Source organism: Protopterus annectens, chromosome 1.part2 (genome assembly GCF_019279795.1).
Source record: "Protopterus annectens isolate FY-2018-M chromosome 1.part2, PAN1.0, whole genome shotgun sequence".
In the NCBI taxonomy this organism is placed as follows: Eukaryota; Metazoa; Chordata; order Ceratodontiformes; family Protopteridae; genus Protopterus; species Protopterus annectens.
The window spans coordinates 1,135,314,641-1,135,334,193 of record NC_056727.1 but is presented as its reverse complement, the minus strand read 5'-3'; the positions used below and the strand labels follow the sequence as shown (position 1 = coordinate 1,135,334,193).

The 19,553-nt window shown below is 42.0% G+C and overlaps 1 protein-coding gene across 2 annotated transcripts in view; it reads left to right on the top strand.

The window, feature by feature from the left end:
- LOC122792261 (CD2-associated protein-like) overlaps nucleotides 1-18,044 on the top strand; it is a 1,538,751-nt gene extending 1,520,707 nt beyond the window's left edge. For both annotated transcript variants that reach the window (XM_044060012.1, XM_044060011.1), the window contains exon 16: nucleotides 16,668-18,044. In XM_044060012.1, coding sequence (XP_043915947.1) covers nucleotides 16,668-16,706 — 39 coding nt within the window. In that variant the 3' untranslated portion in view covers nucleotides 16,707-18,044. The remainder of the gene's footprint in view (nucleotides 1-16,667) is intronic.
- Nucleotides 18,045-19,553: the final 1,509 nt, after the last annotated feature.

Here is a 19,553-nt window from a genome sequence, read left to right as displayed (position 1 = left end):
GATGCCTTCCCTTTTGGGATTTTGCTGTATCATTTAGTAGCTTCCTCCTTCTATTGTGTAGTTTGTTTATGGCTGGGGTCCACCAGACAGGACGTCTGCCTTTGGAGGATTGGGTCTTGGTTTTATTCGGGATCACATGACCCATGCATTCCTGAAGGTGTCCATAGAATGCGTTTATAGAGGAATCTGCGGTCTGGTCTGTAGTTTCCACAGGCCCGGGCTTTGAAGGTTTCCACCTCAGTTTTGAGGAGTGTGAATTTGCTTTAGAGAAGTTGTTCACTGTGGTGTTCTGGGCAGGGGGTGGGGTCGGGATGTGAATATCCAGTGAGATTAGTTTATGGTCCGATCTTACCAGTGAGGGATACACTTCTGGTCTGGAGCATAGAGTCCCCATGTTGGTGATGATCAGGTCCAGTATGTTTCACCTTCTTGTGGGAGTGGTAACAAGTTGTTCCATAGCATTTGAGCTCATATATTCTAGGAATCTTTGGCCTAGGGTGTTGGAGCTAGAGTCATGCTCCCAGTCCATGTTTGGGTAGTTGACGCCCAATATAATGGTGTTTGGAGAGACCTTCATATTTCCACTGTTCACAGGATGGCCGAGTGCAGTTCTTGGGTTTGGGAGGGTGGTCTGTAGCAGGCTATAACCTGGAAGGCAGTTTCACCCATTGTTAGTTGCACATGGATAGTCTCTGATGCTTGGTGCTTTGCCACCAACCTGGAGGTGTGGGTATCTTTGATGAATATCAATATTCCCCTCCATTTGTGGTTCTTCCAAGTTTTGGGGCTGAAAAGCATGGTATGAGGTATAACCTGGTAGTGCTGGGGTGCTCTCAGTAGCCCTGAACCAGGCATCTGTTACTGCACAGATATCGATGTTCTCCATGCCAAGGAGAGTTTGGTGCATGCATCTTGAGGTTTAGACTTCTGGCGTTGGGTAGCATTACTCTTAGTTTCTTATCCCTTGTGATACCTATGAAGGTGGGTTTGTCATTTGAGCCTTGCCTAACATAGGCACTATGGGGGTAGCAAGAGCCTTTGCCAATATCTGAAAGCCCAGGGGTGACAGGTGCAAGCCGTCCCTAGCGAAGCAGGTGGTTCAACAGAAGATGAATATGTGAGGGTGTAGTGCCTGTGATTAGTTAGCAGTAGCATATATGACTGCTCACGTGGACAAATGCCAGGTAAGTCATATGCAATGTGTCACAGGCAACGTACATGTGAACAGGACAAACAGTGACATTCTGTCAAGTGAGACATGGACATACATATAGTAAGCTATGCAGATGTCACTAGGAGTCCACAGAAGCTCTGTAACTATGCATTGCAGGTGGGATCAGTATTCCAGGGTAATTGCAAGCAAACATGCATGCAAACAAAGCTACAGTAAGCAGGGCTGCATGTAGTCCATTGTACAACAAACAAGCTGTACCACTTCCAGTAGGTAACACTGCAAATATGCAGGCACTATGCACATGTACATGGAAATACACAGGTCAGATGGCTAGGGTCCAGTCTCAGCGCACACAAGTGTACAGACCATGTACTGTCAGGATGTACAATAACTGGATGGAAACCCATGTGCTCATACCTGCAGTAATACACATGTCAAATAACAGACACTGAGCCTTCACTCAGTGGTTCCATACGTAGTAGGATGTGTGCTACCTGGCCTGCCACCACAGTATCCCTGACATGTATGGGGACTCTCCCTCCTGTGACAGTTAGTTTTGTGTGTTGGGGCTGTCTAGCATGGTATGAGATGTGAGCTTGCAGTGCTAGGGTGCTCCTGTGTGTCCTGTACCAGTCGTGTAGTACTGCACACATATCAACATCCTCAAACATCCGCATTGCAGAGTCCAGTGTGGGCAACATGCCACTTGCAGTTTACATGTCCATCATTGCATATTAATACATTCATTACCTTATTCCCTGTGCTACCTATGTATGTAGCCTTCTGTTGACATCCTTACCACCAGTATGCCAACATGTGCAGATGATACACTATGGTACTTACCATGGGTGTAGACAACAGTACATGACAATCACACCCTTACTGCATCAGGCATGCTGTGATATACCCACAATTAATTCAGCACACAGTACTGTTAACAACATGATACTATTACTACACGTCTATGTAGTCACCCTGTGCATCAGCAACATGTTAACCTGTACCTGCACTGATGTTACAGATTGCAGGAGGTGGCACAGTTTCATCATATGCACAGGGTGTGAACTTGGTATGCCTGAGTCAGCCACCGATACCACCGATTGACATGTATGTGTATGTGTGTTGGTGAGGGACAGCAGTACAAGGTGGGGCAATGTTGATGCAGTGTGTGCATGTATGCGGTAGCCCTAGGTGTTGTCAATTCGCATGTGTGTATGGATGCACACAGTTCCACCTCATGGCTGCCATATACTGGTGTTTGTGGACAGCCACAGACTGTACCTGCCAGGTCATACAGATCAGTGTCTCTGGCCACGGACACGGTACCTGTGCCTTGCAGGGGTGCTACGGACCATATCCGGTACCAACCCAGACTGGGTACTGTCATCAGAAGCAGGTGTTCATTGACTGGACACAGATCCCTGTCGGGCCTGGCCAGAGCCACGTGCACGTGGTCTCCTGGGGCGGTCTGATGACAGCACAGACCCAGCATTGCTGGGGCTGCTGCTGGCACTATGGGGGCGGCCGCGGCCCTGTTGTCATCCGCGATGACTGCAAGCTGCTGCTGTTGCTGGCATACGCCCACGTCGATGCCTCAACCGTCCACCATCGCCCTGGCTCATGGACATGTAGTTGTGGAACCGGTCTAATATGTCCCCACAACGTCTGTCTATGACATCGGTGAAATTACGGATGGCAGCCGCAATGTCACGCATACTGTCAGTCATGGCTGTGCGACATGCTGTCAGCTCCCTCAGACCCTGTCTGGTGTACCGTTCCATACGTGACTGTGCCTGCATGACAGCCCGAAACATAGCTGAGGTTGTAAGACCTCTGTGGGCACGTCTGACAGGGGCAGTACGCCCACGGATGCTCCCACGAGAACCCCTGGACATCTGTCTGTGTGGTACCATCTCTGGGCCATGCCCATGGCTGCTGTGTGGGGAGGCATGTGCCACAGATACCACATTACCCTGGTCAATGCCCACTGTATGCTGTCCATCACCTAGGGACATTGGTGACAAAGGGTGTATTGGCAGGATAACTGTGCGCATTGATGGGGTCGACAGCTGTGTACTGTCAATCGGCTGACCAATGGCGGACCCTGGCATACCTTCCTGTGCCATTACACAGATGTCATCATTATCAGTACCCATGGCACCTGATTCAGGTTCCCTGCTGCATGACACCAGAGCAGCACCAGAACCTGTGGGAGGGAAACAGGAAACACAGTTTACAATGTCTACACATTACCAGTGATGCACACATCCACACATGCACAGGTCCAGACATGCACACATGCACAGGTGCACACATGCACAGGTGCACACATGCACACATGCACACATGCACACATGCACACATGTGCATGTGTGCACATGCACACATGCACAGGTGCACACATGCACACATGCACACGTGCACATGCACACATGCACACATGCACACATGCACAGGTGCACACATGCACACATGCACAGGTGCACACATGCACACATGCACACGTACACATGCACACAGTTGCACACAATTGTACAGTACTCAGTATGCGTGATATCAACACACAGACACAGACACACCTACATGCATACAAAGAGCACTACTAAGTGAGCCTAATATTACTATTACTATCAAGACTATTACAGGTATTGTTAATACACACTCACCAGCATGGATAGGCTGCATTGCTGTTACACCGATGGGACCTGCAGACGTGAAGAAACTAATGTCAGTGGGCACAACTGTGCCATTGTTACTGAGTATGATACAGGTCAGTAGTACAACAGTCGCCTTTCACAGGTCAGCTGCTAATATTGAGGATATCACACTTGCACATTAAATACTATGGTGACAGCTACAAACCAAGGACACACCTCACACATGCATTAACTACCAGTGTACACAACAGTCAACTATACATATGGCATATTACCTGCACGCTCACTGTCTTGCTGCTGCGTGGCTCCAGCCTCCATCATAATGCATGTCTGCTGCTGTTGTTGTTGCTGGCGGACTGGAGCCACTACACTCATGAGTAGTCCCTCCAGTCTGGTGAGTGGGGATGTGTAGCCACCCCACCACCTGTGGCGACCTGTTGCCTGTGGATATCCGATGCACGCTGACGGACATTTCTGATTAAATCACTGCAGTGATGTCGTACCTGCTCATATGTCCTATTATGCGTGCCTATGTCATTTACCCGACGGACCAGGTCTTGCCACAGTGCAGCCCTCTCCTGCTGATTCTGGCTGGTGCGGAAAAGAGTATTGCATAATCCCGCACCAGGCTCTGGTGTATCTCCTCATCCTCAGCTGTGGAGTAAGCGGATTCGCGGGTGAGCCATGTACCTGAAAAGAAAATAACCTGATATCAGCAATATATGTCAGCAGAATTTGGCACACATACTACACATGCTACTCGACTGTTATGATACAACATATCTCACATATATAGCATCTGTCTGTCTATTGGTGGATACACATGTAAATGGCCAGGTATCAGTGCTCAGCCAGCAACTGTGCAACAGTACCTGGCACACTCCATACGACATACTACCAAACCCCAGCAGTCAGAACACTGATTCAGGTCCAGAGCACCTCCTCACTCTGGGGTTTGTATCTAGGTACTGTATGGCCTACATCATCAACTACTGTGAGCTGACCACACACTAATTGCCCTGGATATACATATCCCACCTCCACCACCAGCACAAACGACTATAGTGAATAACATTGCAGATGCAAACTTTACACTTTGTAACAGTGACATGGTATCCTTTCAGCCCACTGGGCCAGTGGCAGATACAACCCACAATGCTGACCCCTACACAAATGCTTTCTACAGACATCTCCGAGAATGCATGGATCATGCAATCCCATATATGACCAAGACACTCTCCACAAAGGGACAGCATCCTGTCTGGTGGACCCCAGCCATAGACAGATTGTATTACAAAGATGGAAGCTACTGCAAGACAGAGCATAATTCCATAAAGGGAAGGCATGTCTGAGCAGCACTAGTAAGGATCTATTTTCCATCATACAAACATCCATGGGCAACTTTGAGAGGGAAATCAAGAGGGACACTACAGATAACCAGAAGGCCTTCTTCAGTTATGTTAGCAACCTGGTCAGAATCCATCCTCTATGCCCATAGTTAGTACACAACAACAAATATTTCACTGAAACCACAGATATTGACAACATTGTGGCAGACAGGTTCAGTGCAGGTGTCACCCCGCCCTCTCCCCCAAAATAAGACATAGTTATCCCAGCTGACTGTAACCTCCCTGTCATCACAGATGTCCAGGTGAGAGCACCCTCATGAAAGCAGAATACACAACATGACTGGGACCTGATGGTATCCCCAGTTGCATGCTACATAAACTCTGACAGGAGCTAAACACACATATAGAAGTGCTATGTAACACTAGCCTGACTACAGGATATGTACCTGTACACTGGCGCACAGCAGCAGTGGTTCCACTCCACGAAGGAGGCACCTCAACATACCAATACAATACAACACAATACATTACATTACAATACAATACTATACAATATGCTATTGCCCCTGGGACTACAGCAGCATACTGTTCTGCTACCCTGACCATTGTGACACATGTGGTGTGATGGTACCTGCTGCTGTCACACAGTTACACAGGGTGACTCATATGGCATATTACCTATCTGACTAACATTCAGCAGGGGTATGTGTGACATGTACTCATGGGGAGTCTTGCTTCTTAACACTGTGTGGTTTATTGCAGGGTATGTCTTATCTGTGGGTAGGAACTTTTACCTACACATGTGCTCTCTATTGCAGTGGCATGGACGACACACAGCAGTCATTTAGGTTGTGGATGGTGTGAGGTGTTACTATGGTTGTTGGACATCTGTCATGGGTGTGACTTACGTATGTAAATCCGGGAGTGGTAACCTCTATGTGGGTAGTATGTGTGTACTCTGTGGTGTTGTCAGTCACTGTGCATTGGTAATGTGTTTGAGTGCATTGTCACAGTGTTGTACATGTCACTGTGTCCTTCTCCATATCTGTAGCTGTCATGTGAGGTCCATACCATGGCATCCATTATGTGGTGTGGAGGGGTACACCGACCTACATGTCCATAGCTGACACACCATGTCTGCTGACACATACCATGTGCAGGTATTCCAGGAATAGTGTGCCACTGTGAATATCATTGGGGCACTATTGTACACATTTATGACCCTGTTCACCCCTGACACATGCAGTGGTGGGCAGCCAATCACATATCTGGTGGTTACTGGTGTAGGTGATTTGAAATGGGGTATGGTACTCCGGTTTTGACACTGGTGTTCACTCCATGCCTTTGTCACCAGGCACCTGTTGCAATACATCTGTACACATGTGCCTCACTCAGAATATATATACATCTCTCTCTCTCTCTATATATATATATATATATATATATATATATATATATATATATATATATATATATATATATGTATATATATATATATATATATATATATATATATATATATATGTCTGTATACATATACACATATATATATATATATTGATGTACATATATTGCTATAGATATGGAGGGGGGGACACAGAGGGGGTGAGAGTGACAGAGGGGGTGGGACAGGGGGTGTTGAGGTCGTCATATACAGTCATACCTGTAGATAGTCAGATCAGTCTGTCTATGTATATGTATCTACATATATCTATATCTGTATGTGTGCATTACATATATATGTTTGTACATATTCTATCTATCTACATCTGTCTATGTATTCCTACATCTCTCTCTATGTATGTATACATATATGCATATCATATATATATATATATATATATATATATATATATATATATATATATATATATATATATACATACATATTTTGACATACATACGTATCCATATGATAGACAGGTATATCAACATGTTTGTCTACCATACTGTATACACACACTAACATACTGCTAAACATACATAACTGTGAAACCTACTTTGTACATTGCACTACAACCTACAGTCAACCTACATTGATATGTGCACATAGATGCTCTCACATACAAATGTATGTACAGCCTTCACTGATAGTTGCTGTATGTCCCCTGCCCTTTACACATCTTCATATACATATGGATACAGACCAATGACACATATGGAGGGTTCACAGTATGTAGACCTTTATAGTATTACTTTACATTACCTGTGTTTGTCACAGCTGCTTGTGTTGCTGTCTGGTTTTCTGTCCTGCTGCTCCACTTGCCAGTTGTCAGCTTTCAGGTGGCTGTTGCTGAACAGTTTTGTTTGTGTCTGCTTAATTTCAATTTTCTCTGTCTCTGTCTCTGTCTCTCTCTCTCTCTCTCTGTCTGTCTGTCTGTCTCTCACGTCCTCCTCAGGGTGCAATGAAAGTATTGCATGTGTGGACTGGGAGTACAGCATACTTTTGTAGGTATCTGCATATGTCCATGTGATGGCCTCTGCACCAATTGTTAGCCAGCATTTGCTAATTGCATGCAGCCAGTTGTGTACTGATTGCAGTTCTCACTGTGATTTCAGAACAGTGCTATAAAGAGGTATGTGAGATAGGCGTAGCCCTTTCAGATTTTAAGGGCAGGGACCATGCTGGTATGCTGTGGACAATGTTCTGTGAGTGTAAAGGTTGGTATCTCTCTCATATTTCCAGCTGTGTTGTAGATTAACATTCCTCCATTCATTTCTCCAGTTTCCTGTACTAACTGTGTATGTACACTGACACCTACAACTACTACTACTGTTAATGTGTGTGTGTGTGCTTTCCTTTCACTTTTGCTTGCACTTTGTTGCTAAGGCTTCAATATTTGCCCTTTACAGTCACTACTTGTATGCCTGCTAGGTGTCCTGACTGTAGTGTGCTGCTGTAGCTTTCCTATTTTCCATGTACATTCACACCTTGGAATGCTTGCTATATCTGCTAGGGTGTTACAGCATGCAGTGTGGTCTGGCCATGGTGTGGGCCTTGACATCTATTAGGGTATTTGAGTATGCTGCTGAGCAGGCCCCAGAGACTCTCAGGTTCATCTGTTATCTGCCTCATGGAATGGTACATATCAGTGGGGTACACCCATTAAATTGTCTGGTATGCTGCAGTTGTGACTGTGGGTTAGCATGAGCATATGTATTACTACACTTATTCTGCCATGCAAGTGGTGAATACTTTCAGGACTCCATAGTTACCATTGCATGTGTTGTTACACCTTTCTGCCTACTGTTTGTACATTTCACATGGAGTCTGTGGGGCATCCCTGTAAGTCATTCACTGTTGCTATGTCTAGGCTCTTAACTATTCAAATATGGTGGTGTCAGACCTCTCATGTGTACAAATATTTGCAGGTTGTCCACATTTCTGCCTCATATTTTGGTCAATATCTCATGCACAGCTTTTTCTGGCAAATCACTCTGGGCTCAAGTCAGAATATAGTGACAAACATTCAAGTTTCAGACTTCATACCCTTCCAAACATCCCACAAAATGCAGACCCTGTTACTCTCTGAACTGTCTGCGTTTGTTGTAACATTATTTGTAATGTGTCCCTGGTTTTGGGCCTTTGCTCCACATATTTTATTACTTGGTCCGGATGTGTTCCTGTAAGAGGTTGTGGGGTATGGGCAGTGATTATCCTGCTGTGAGTATGTGTGTGGCTTGCAAGGTGCTACAGTGACATTATTACCTACTAGCTACCAACTAGCATGGCTGTTTCTGTTCACACACTACTATTATGGAAATCCACTAGTTTTGACAGTAATTCTAAATGACATGCTTTGTGTACTACACATCCTATATTCCCTTTACATTCATTCCTACTATTACATGATATATTTATTTTAGCACAATGTTCTTGTATAACAGTCATGGCTTAGTGGTAAGTCATGCAGACTACTGTTTCCAAGGTCCTGGGTTCGGGACTGACAGTGGGATTTTATTTTGCTTTTGAACTGACTACAGGACCTGTCAATCAGAGTGACTAAGGCACTTTTAAGCAGTTGTAACCAGGTTAGCGCTGGTTTGCGCGGAGCTCACGCATGCACACTAGCGTTTAGCTCAGCGCACACAAGCGCACACCCGCTTACAACCTCTTAAACGTGCTTACTCTTGCGCACACCCGTGCTATTTTCTTTGAAAGAAATGAAAATGGGGAGACAGGAAAGTGGTGAAAAAGGGGTCACAAAGAGGGTAAGACAGTAGGGAAACAAGCTTGGGTTTTGCAGGAGGGATGTAGGTAAGGCCCATAGCTGCCCATTTCTTCATCAGCAACAGCTGTGCATATGTTTGTAATTTGGTGTGACATTTGATACCTTCCACCCCTGAGAGAGGTGTAAGGACAACAATAATACTTGTTGTACAGCCAATTGTAATTGATAGTTTCCATGTCTGGTAGACATATGTGCGGAATGGGCAGCTATGTATGGGGCGTAATTTTTTGTGGGTACAGAGTGCCCTTTTTTTTTTTTCAGGTGAGAGTGGTATGTCAGGTGAAGGAAGTCGGTATAGCTGGGGAGGTAGGTTGGGTAGGTCAACAGACAAGACAAACAAGATGCATACATATACGTATGACACGTGTGGGGAGGGGTTACACAATTGACAGGGACGGAGGTTTGGATATCCAGAGCCCATGAGCCCACAGATGGCAACAGTGGAACTGATATCCCCACCCATGGGCAGTTGCCACTGTTCCTTCACTGCCCAGGATGGGGCTGTGCTGGGGGCTGTGTAGGCCGGGCAACAGGCATGCCCGTAAGTTGTGCCACCTGTGCCTCAAGCTGGCATAGGGGCTCGAGAACAGAGTCCCGGATCTCCCTACGCACCACAGTCCGGATGCTACGGAGGGTGAGTGGTGGTTCTCCTCCGGCCACGCTTGCAGAGGGGGGACGGGCCCCATCCCCTGCAGCGCTTCCACCCACAGGTGGCACAGGGCCACCGGAGGAGGGTCCAGACTGGGCACTAGTGCCAGGTGCACTCGCCAGCTGAGGTGGGAGAGGTGGGTCCGCTGGAACCCGCCTTCCCTGTCGTCCTATGTTTTGCATTATGTCATGACAGTTTGGGTTAGTAACATACAATACCATTCGCAATTAGTTGTAACAGCATGCATTAGTATTCCCATTAACCAAACACCCAGATATTCACACCATTGAACAGCAAGCATAACACATGCATAATTTGAACAGCAATACACAGTCCAACAACATGCAGGGTTGATTGATGGCAACAGGCCATCAGGTTTGGATGTATGAACAGGGCAGATGCATCAATGGACATGCAAATATTTATGACCCATCAGGACAAATGTCCAGGGGTGTTAATTGTGATTGCACATACCATTTTCACGTGGAATGGATTATATGTGGTTATAGGGTGGGGTGAAGAAAATATTATTAACACCTTGAATACCAATACATATGCTGTACATTTCTAATAGCTACAGATATATACACACTACTGTTCTAACTACAGTTTCCTATATGATAACTACTTCAATTTGGTGATAGGACTGTTACTGCTACATCAATATACATTTTATTGTTATTCATACACGTTCATATCTGGCTTTGTTCAGCTACATCATCCTGCTACATTTGCTTTATATAGCTATAGACAACTGTGGATGTTTGATATTTCAGACAATCATACTATCTGCATATTGCAGACTGAGAGCAACATATCCAGATTTTGGGATACACATTCCAGCTGCAGCAACACTTTGGACACATTTCGCAGTTTGGTTCTACTTGTCACATTCATTTCATTCTGTACTGACTGCAGTATACTTTATACAGGGGTTATTACTACTTTATTGGTGGATTCATAACTCTTTCTCACACCCTCTCACTTGTTTTCATTTTACTATTCAGGATGGTACTTACTTCTAGGCTTTATTGACATGTTTTACCTGTAGTTATTACAATCCTTTCCAGCAGTCTCACTTCTGTCATGTTTCAGTATTTCAACAGGGATATATTTCACACATGTGAGTTGCTCATCTTCTGCAGCTGTACTTTTCAGCCTGCTGCAGGTTGTGCACTATGATATTATAGGTGGGGCATCTTTATTTCAGACTTTATTTCAGACATTTTCATTTTTCTGTTTGGATTTCAGACTGCAACACACTTTTGTAATCAAGCAATACTTGCAAACACTTTTACACTGTTACTTGCACATTTTATTACTTAGTGACTACACTGCACTCTTTTGCTAACTGTCATACTTTTATATTTCTTTACAGTTACTGGGAGTGGATTACTGACCTGCCTGGTGGCGCAACCGCACCAGCCTATCGCCATAGGCTCTGCGGTTCGCAGAACGGACACCTGCAGCTGTAATATAAATGAAGTAATATTGGAATACACATCTCCATAATATCAGCTAATTTAATTTCTTACATACATAATTAAATGTAACTTACTCAGTAGTGGGGCGTTGGGCATTTGCCAGGCCTCCTGGATCCAAAGGTTCAATTGGTCCTGCTTGCGTCTCTTCAGGTCCGCATGGTGGTGACGGACCTGCTCACCAGTCCTTGGAATCCCTGTGGCACTGGTAAGATCATGAGCCAACCGGTCCCATGCCTCAGCCCTATATGCTCCCCACAGGACCTGGCCCTGCATGAGTTGGGCCTCATGATTGTGGACTAGGAGCCAGACCATGTATCTGGACTCCTCAATGCCCCACCTCTGTGCTCGAAAGCAACTACCCTCACCTACACCTGACATTCTGGCTGCAAGTCAGTTCTACAATTGTTTATGCTGTGTATTCCCGCCTATGGGGCTTATATATGCCGTTTTTCCCACACTTATCTGTGATTGGCCATTTTGGAATTGTATCCACTTCACAAAACCTGCTTTGTCATGCTCCACTTTCTATTCATTCCTATATATTTGCTATTACTGCATTTCTGAGTACAGCTGTCATAGCTTAGTGGTTCAGTAACTTGACTATGGTGCATGGTATCCTGGGTTCGAACCTGGCCACTGCTTTTTATATTTTATGACTGTCTAGACAGGCTAGGGGGTGTGTCTGTGTAAAGGCAGTTTTGTTACAGCTTGCTCAACGTTGCCCATCGGTTAGCTTGTTAGCGCAAACGGGGTGCGCTGGCTTACGCCTCATTTGGCTGTCAGCACGCATAGTACGCTCAGCTCAGCTAGGGGCACACAGTTTCAGCATGTGAAACCACTGCTCACCTACGGGCACTCATTTTGCACCTGTTAAACCACTGCTCACCTACGGGCAGATGCACTCACCTTGTTAAACTGTAGCTCAGCTATAGGCACATCTGGCATTTTTTTATTGTTTTGTTACCTCACATTTCTTCAAAATAAATGGACTAGTTCATTACATTTTACATAAAATGTGATTTTATATGTGTACATGTTTGTCAGGGACTTGTTTCATGCTTATTTTGCTAAAAATAAAAGTTGGTGTTGTGGGGGCTCGAACCATGAATGCCTGCTCTTCAGCTGACATCTCTACCACTACGCTATTGCTTCTTGGCTTACTTTGCATATTTAGTTCTTATATGCTTTCCCACTGACTGCTAACTGTAGCTGCGCTACGGCACGCCAGCAAAACGAGAGCACTCACGGTTAAACATCTTTACAATTTAAAAAAAATATATCACATGTTCATTTATATATTTTCTGTTCATAGTCTGTGGGGGCATGTGTTGTGTTGTGTTTATTCACATTTCCGTGGACTCTGTCGTGGGTGTTTACTTTGGGCACTTTTACTCTTCTGGGGGCGTGTCCGCTTGCAGGGCTCGGCCTACGGACACGCCCCCTACTGTCTTACACGGACCGTGTTAGACTTAGGTGTGATTCAGCATGCTCTCATGAATATGCAGAGCATGCTGACATCACTCCGTTTAACTGCAGCCTCCGTGTAAGAGTTATAACTCTTACACGGAGGCTTCCTGAATCCTGCCCTTAAAAAAACAGTGCAAGGCTCCAGATCAATCAGATAATTATGTAAACAGCAGTTAGAAACAAGGCGGGAATGTGAGAAATCATTTTTTGTTTGTGGTAAAGGATTCTGAACATGAATAACATGGCTTGACAACAACCTGTTTTCTATGAAAAAAGATATACAGATACACAGTGGATATATAAAGTGTACACACCCCTGTTAAAATGCCAGGCTTTTGTGACATAAATAATAAGACCACAATAAATAATTTCAAAACTTTTCTCTCCTTTAATGTGGCCTATAACCTGTACAATTCAATTGAAAAACAAACAAATCTGTTGGGGGAAACAATATAAAAAATAAAAAAATGTACAATAAGCTGGTTGCATAAGTGTACACACCCTTACACTAATATTTTGATGAAGCACCTTTTGATTTAACTACAGCATTCAGTCTTCTTGGGTAGGAATCAATCAGCATGGCACATCTTGACTTGGCAATATTTGCCCACTCTTCCTTGCAAAAGCGCTCGAAGTCTGTCAGATTGCGAGGGCTTCTCTTGTGCACCCCCCTCTTCAGGTCACCCCACAGATTTTCTATTGGATTTAGGTCTGGGATCTGGCTGAGCCATTCCAAAACTTTAATTTTCTTTTGGTGAAGTCATTATTTTGCTGATTTGGATGTATGCTTGAGGTCATTGTCATGATGAAATGTGAAATTCCTTTTCATCTCAGCTTTCTAGCAGAAACCTGAAGATTTTGGGCCAAAAGTGACTGGTATTTGAAACTGTTCATAATTCCATCCAACTTGACTAAAGCCCCAGTTCCAGGTGAATAAAAGCAACCCCAAAGCATGATACTGCCACCACCATGCTTCACCGTGGTGATGGTGTTCTTTTGTTGATGCAAAGTGTTGTTTTTGTGCTAAACATACCTTTTGGAATTATGCCCAGAAAGTTCAACCTTGGTCTCATTAGACCATAACACATTTTCCCACATGCTTTTCGGAGATGTGATGTATTGTTTTACAAATTGTAGCTGAGCCTGGATGTTTTTCTGTATAAGACAAGGCTTCCTTCTTGCAACCCTACCCCTATATCCCAGACATATGGAGAATGTGGGAGATTGTTGTCACATGTAGTACACAATCAGTACTTGCCAGAAATTCTTGCAGCTCCTTCAGTGTTGCTGTAGGTCTCTTGGCAGCCTCCCTGACCAGTTTTGATCTTGTCTTTTCATCAATTTTGGAGGGACGTCCAGTTCTTTGCAACGCCACTGTTGTCCCATATTTTCTCCACTTTTGATCAATGTCTTCACTGTGTTCCATGGTATATCCAATACTGTGGACATTTTTTTGTACCCTTCTCCTGACTGATACCTTTCAACAGTGAGATCCCTTTGATGCCTTGTAAGCTCTCTTTGAACCATGGCTTTTGCTGTATCAGGCAACTGAGTAAATGTCAGGAGAATCCTATGAGGACAGCTTTTCTTTATTTGGGGTTAATCAGAGTATCTTTAATTGATGGCAGATGTGTACCCAAGAAGATTGAATGCTGTAATTAAATCAAAAGGTGCTTCAACAAAGTATTAGATTAAGGGTGTGCACGCACAACAAAGTATTAGTTTAAGGGTGTGCACACTTATGCAACCAGCTTATTGTATGTTTTTTATTTTTTATATTTTTCCCCTAACAGATTTTTTTTGTTTTTCAATTGAATTGTACAGATTATAGGTCACATTAAAGGTGAGAAAAGTTTTAAAATGATTTATTGTGGTCCCATTTTTTTATATCACAAAAACCTGACATTTTAACAGGGGTGTACACTTTTTATATCTACTGTATATATATTACACACACACACACACACACACACACACACACACACACACACACACACACACACACACATATATATATATATGTATATATATATATATAGAGAGAGAGATAGAGAAAGCACGTGTGAGCGAGCTGAAACCAGTAGTCATTCAGTCTTGCTTGAAGATATTGAGTTGACCATGTCTATGTTAGCTTGCTGTGAAAATCTGCAATATGCTTGTTTATTTTAGCAATTCAGCAGTTAACCTTCTAATGTTTATCTTAGTTAGAGTCACCTATGCATACTTAGTTCAGTTAGAGGTTTTCATAGATATTCTGTGTACTAAACATATTATTTTACATTCCTTATGCATTATTTACATCTGCACATTTAATTAGTATCAGCTCTATCTTGACTTCATTATTGTTTAAGTAAAGTTTTTATTTATTCACTTTTAAGATCATGTGCTGTTATTTAGTTATACATTATTTAATATCTGAGGAAATGTATTATTTATCACTATAAATTGGCAAGCTGAGGTGTCTAGCTACATAAACAAATTGCTTGAGCATATTATTATTATTATTATTATTATTATTATTATTATTATTATTATGATTATGATTTCACCATTAACTAAAAGTAGTAGGATAACACTGTGGTCATTACCACATTAGGGTGGTGGCAGTACTATTTTGCCAGGAAGAAAGCTATGGCAAAGTGGAAAATTCTACCAGGACTTCCTGTTTTTGTGTGTGTGCGTGTGTGTGTGTGTGTGTGTGTGTGTGTGTGTGTGTGTGTGTGTGTGTGTGTGTGTGTGTGTGTGTGTGCGCGCGCTTGTGAAAGTAATTTGCTTGAAAAGCCATTACCATAGGTAAAAGGTACACAAAGATACTCTCATTCACAATGACAGCAGTGAAAAAGGAGCTTGAAGTTCTACCCCAAAGAGTCAGTTCTATAAGTAGTCAGTATATAGTCTTAGTCTAGGTATGGATGTTGAACCCCCATATCCATGACAGCAGTAAATATTCACTTTGTGCTCTTACAGCAGGTTGCATTTGATGAACTGGTTATTTATTTTTTATTTATTTTACATTTGTTTACTGGGAAAGTCCGACTGGACACAGGTCCATTTTCAGCGGAGGCCCAGGGAGAAAAACTCCATAATGCAATACAGTACATGAGAGAAGAGAAAATTTATAAGATTTTTTTTTTAGTTGATCCTGTTTACCAATGGTATACCTAAAAAGGTGATCAGTTTGGTGGCCAGCAGACCTATTAGCAATTGGATTTAAGTGCCAGCCTTGATATATAGGTAGATATATAGATAGAAACACACACATACACACACACACACACACACACACACACATATATATATATATATATATATATATATAAAGAGAGATAGATAGATAGATAGATAGATAGATAGATAGATAGATAGATAGATAGATAGATAGAGATACATATATTTTGGATAGACTTCTTAGCCATGTGAATATTTTATATAATTAAAATTTTAGGAGGCAATTTCTAAGTCCATTACCTTGCAAAAAAGTAATTAACTGTCATAATGTAAATATGATGGGCATGCATTATCTTGCTTCTAGCAACGGGTTTAAGTAATTTATCTAAACTTGTATAAATGCTTCCTAGTATAATTTGGCTTCTTGACGGTACTACAAAAATACTCCATATTAATTTAAACATTTTTTTATTTCTTTCATTTGCAGGCTGAAGTGGAAAAAATAAGAAAACTTCTTCCATCATAAGAGTATGTCCCTGTTTGTGGAAGAGCTTGAAACTGCCCAGCTTTAAAGAACTGTACAGTATATTTTGCATTCTGAATAAGATCTGCCTGTTTAATACATATGCATTTACATAATTAAACTAAAACACTTTAAGGTTTCCAATGTTTTAACATACCTTTATAAAGCTGGACTTATGACAAGGTATTTTTTGCAGGGAGATATAGAAATTTATTATTAGTTTATTTGTATGAGCATTTAATATTAGCAATGTAAAAGGGAACTGGGTTTACATTTATTTGTTTCTGTGATGTTCTATGTCTAAAAGCTTTTATGAACCAATTACAAGGGGTGGCTAACATAAAAGATGCTGCTTTAGCATGATTATGAGAAAAAAGTACTAACACTGTACTAAATGCTGAAAACCAAGTAGCTGTGAACTGTATCGATCAGCAGCACTCAGAAGCCCAATGCACTCTATCTGAACTGCAGAATAAATTGTCCCCCTACAGAAATATTTAAATAATTTGAGCCCCCACTTTGAACTGTAGATGGAACTTTCTCAGACTGACTTGACGAGGAAAAATAGGCTGTGACAGACTGATTCTGAATGTGAAATGTTTAAAAATATCAGTTAAAATCAATCGGTTCTTCATTCTGGCAAACCCCATCGTACAAAGGAGACCACTTCTGTATTGCCGTTGCCACCCTTATATCATCTCCAGTGATGTTGCAACCACAGTGACAACTGTGTTACAGCTGCAATAGACCTTGCAGAAGTGTGTTAGAGGGAAGCAAGCTAACATTAAGTGCCATAGCCCATGCATCAGAAGCTGGAAACCTTTTATCAGCCCCTCAGCTGAATGCAGAACTGACACAGCAGCTCAGTAAGGGAGATGTCACAATGGTGTGAACAAACATGAAGGATGGTGTTATATGAAATATGGATGATCATTAACAAGACAGAATGAATGGTCAAGACTGGAAAGCTAACATACGGAGGCCAAGGGCAGGTGGGGATGAAAGGCAACTTACAATTGTCACTGGTTATATAGACAAAAAATCAGCTGGACTGAATTATAATACTTGTGATGGGTGCCACTAAAAGGTATGTTAGTAAAGTAGGGAAAATATCAGTCAAATAACCTGATTGTGTAGTAATTTTTAAAGATGATATGTCCTGAATCTGTCTGATATCACTGACAGTTTATCTGCCTCATTAGAGCTATACTGCATGTTTAGGATTCAAGTTTTGTGCATTAATCCAAAATGTAGCTGAATGTCAACAAATGTAATATAATATCATGACGTTCACGTTTAATGTACTTTTCTGTATAAAATTTTATGTTCAAGTCAAACAAATGTATGTCTTTGTGATTAGAGACAATGTAACATTACATTTTTGTACTGAAGATGTCATTCAATGCTTATGTACACACTTTTAGATAATGACTTATTATAAAGTTTGATATGCTGTCTATTAGTTGTTTAGATGTGACCTATAGAAAAAGTATCAACACTAACAGCATCCAAAGTTGCAGTGGTTTTGCTTTGTATGTCTGCTTTTACCACATATTTTACCAAGTCTCTGCAGTGTAATGACATAAAAACATACCTCTCAACCTGTTAGAGCAAGAAATCTGGACAAAGCCATAAATAATGGGGGGGACAAAGACCCAAAAATAGAGACAATTTTTAAATACTGCTCTTACAAACTTAGAAAGTTGATAGAATAAAAGGTTTTGCATTACCCTGAATTTTCTGAAGGGTATGAAGTCTGAAACTTAAAAGTATGTCATTATTTTCTGGCTTCAGCCCTCAATGATTTGTTAATGGTCTGCTAGAAAAAACATAATTTTATGAGAAACAGACAAAAAATGTGAAGAAAAATCTGGACATTCTGTAAAAATTTGTATAGTTTAGAGGTATTCAAAAAAATGACTTTGAAAAGGCTGACTCATAAAGTATAAATGTAGATTTTCAAATTCTAATTCACATAAAATGTATTTAAGGATTTAGAAGTTCAGTCATTCACAGAACTCTAATGGAAGTAATATTCTGGAACTGCGCAGAGTTATTAGTTAATTTGGTACTTACGTATTATCGCAACCACATTTTCGCGGTTGCGAAATTTGTATCCTGAAATCAAAATGAGTGTAGGAAACACTGTAAGGTGTTATTCAAAGTTTTTATTGCTGAAGAATAAGTTTGGATTACCTTCAGGAAGAGAAAAAAATTGAAAAACTCCTCTTCCTATTTTCACGCTTGATTCGTCATGGCTGTTCTGTTACTGACGAACGGATTATTTTCATTCTGTGGAAGGAATCCATCTGAGAAGGAACACACAGATACAGGAATGATGGTTTTGGTAAATTATTAATGTTTTCACAGTTTGTAAACATACTTAGAAATAAACATTTCAGTGATAAAGTTGCAGTAAGTAATGCGGACAGGCAGTTGTCCGAAATTGCAGTCAGGAGTGCTCCAAACAGTGTTTTTGCCGACCAAGCTGGGTTTCTTATGACATGCTGCCAGTCTACTGCATACCTAAAAAGCGTCACTAAGTTTCCCCTTTTTTATTGATATCCCCTGCATAAAGGAGCCTTCGCTGTGAAAGAAAACACATTGCATGATCTTTTTAAAACATTTAATGGCCAGATTTCACTATCTGGAAGCAACCAGTATTACGGTGAAAATGTGGTTGTGATAATACGTAAGTACCGTTAATTTTAGTGATGTATGTTTTACAAGAACTGTGGATAATATATGCCTTTTTATTATTTACCTGAAAATCATGAAAAGATTACAAAATATAGCTGTAAAGGAAGGTATTTAGGGCATCAGCTTCTATAGCTTCAGCTTCTGTCGTGG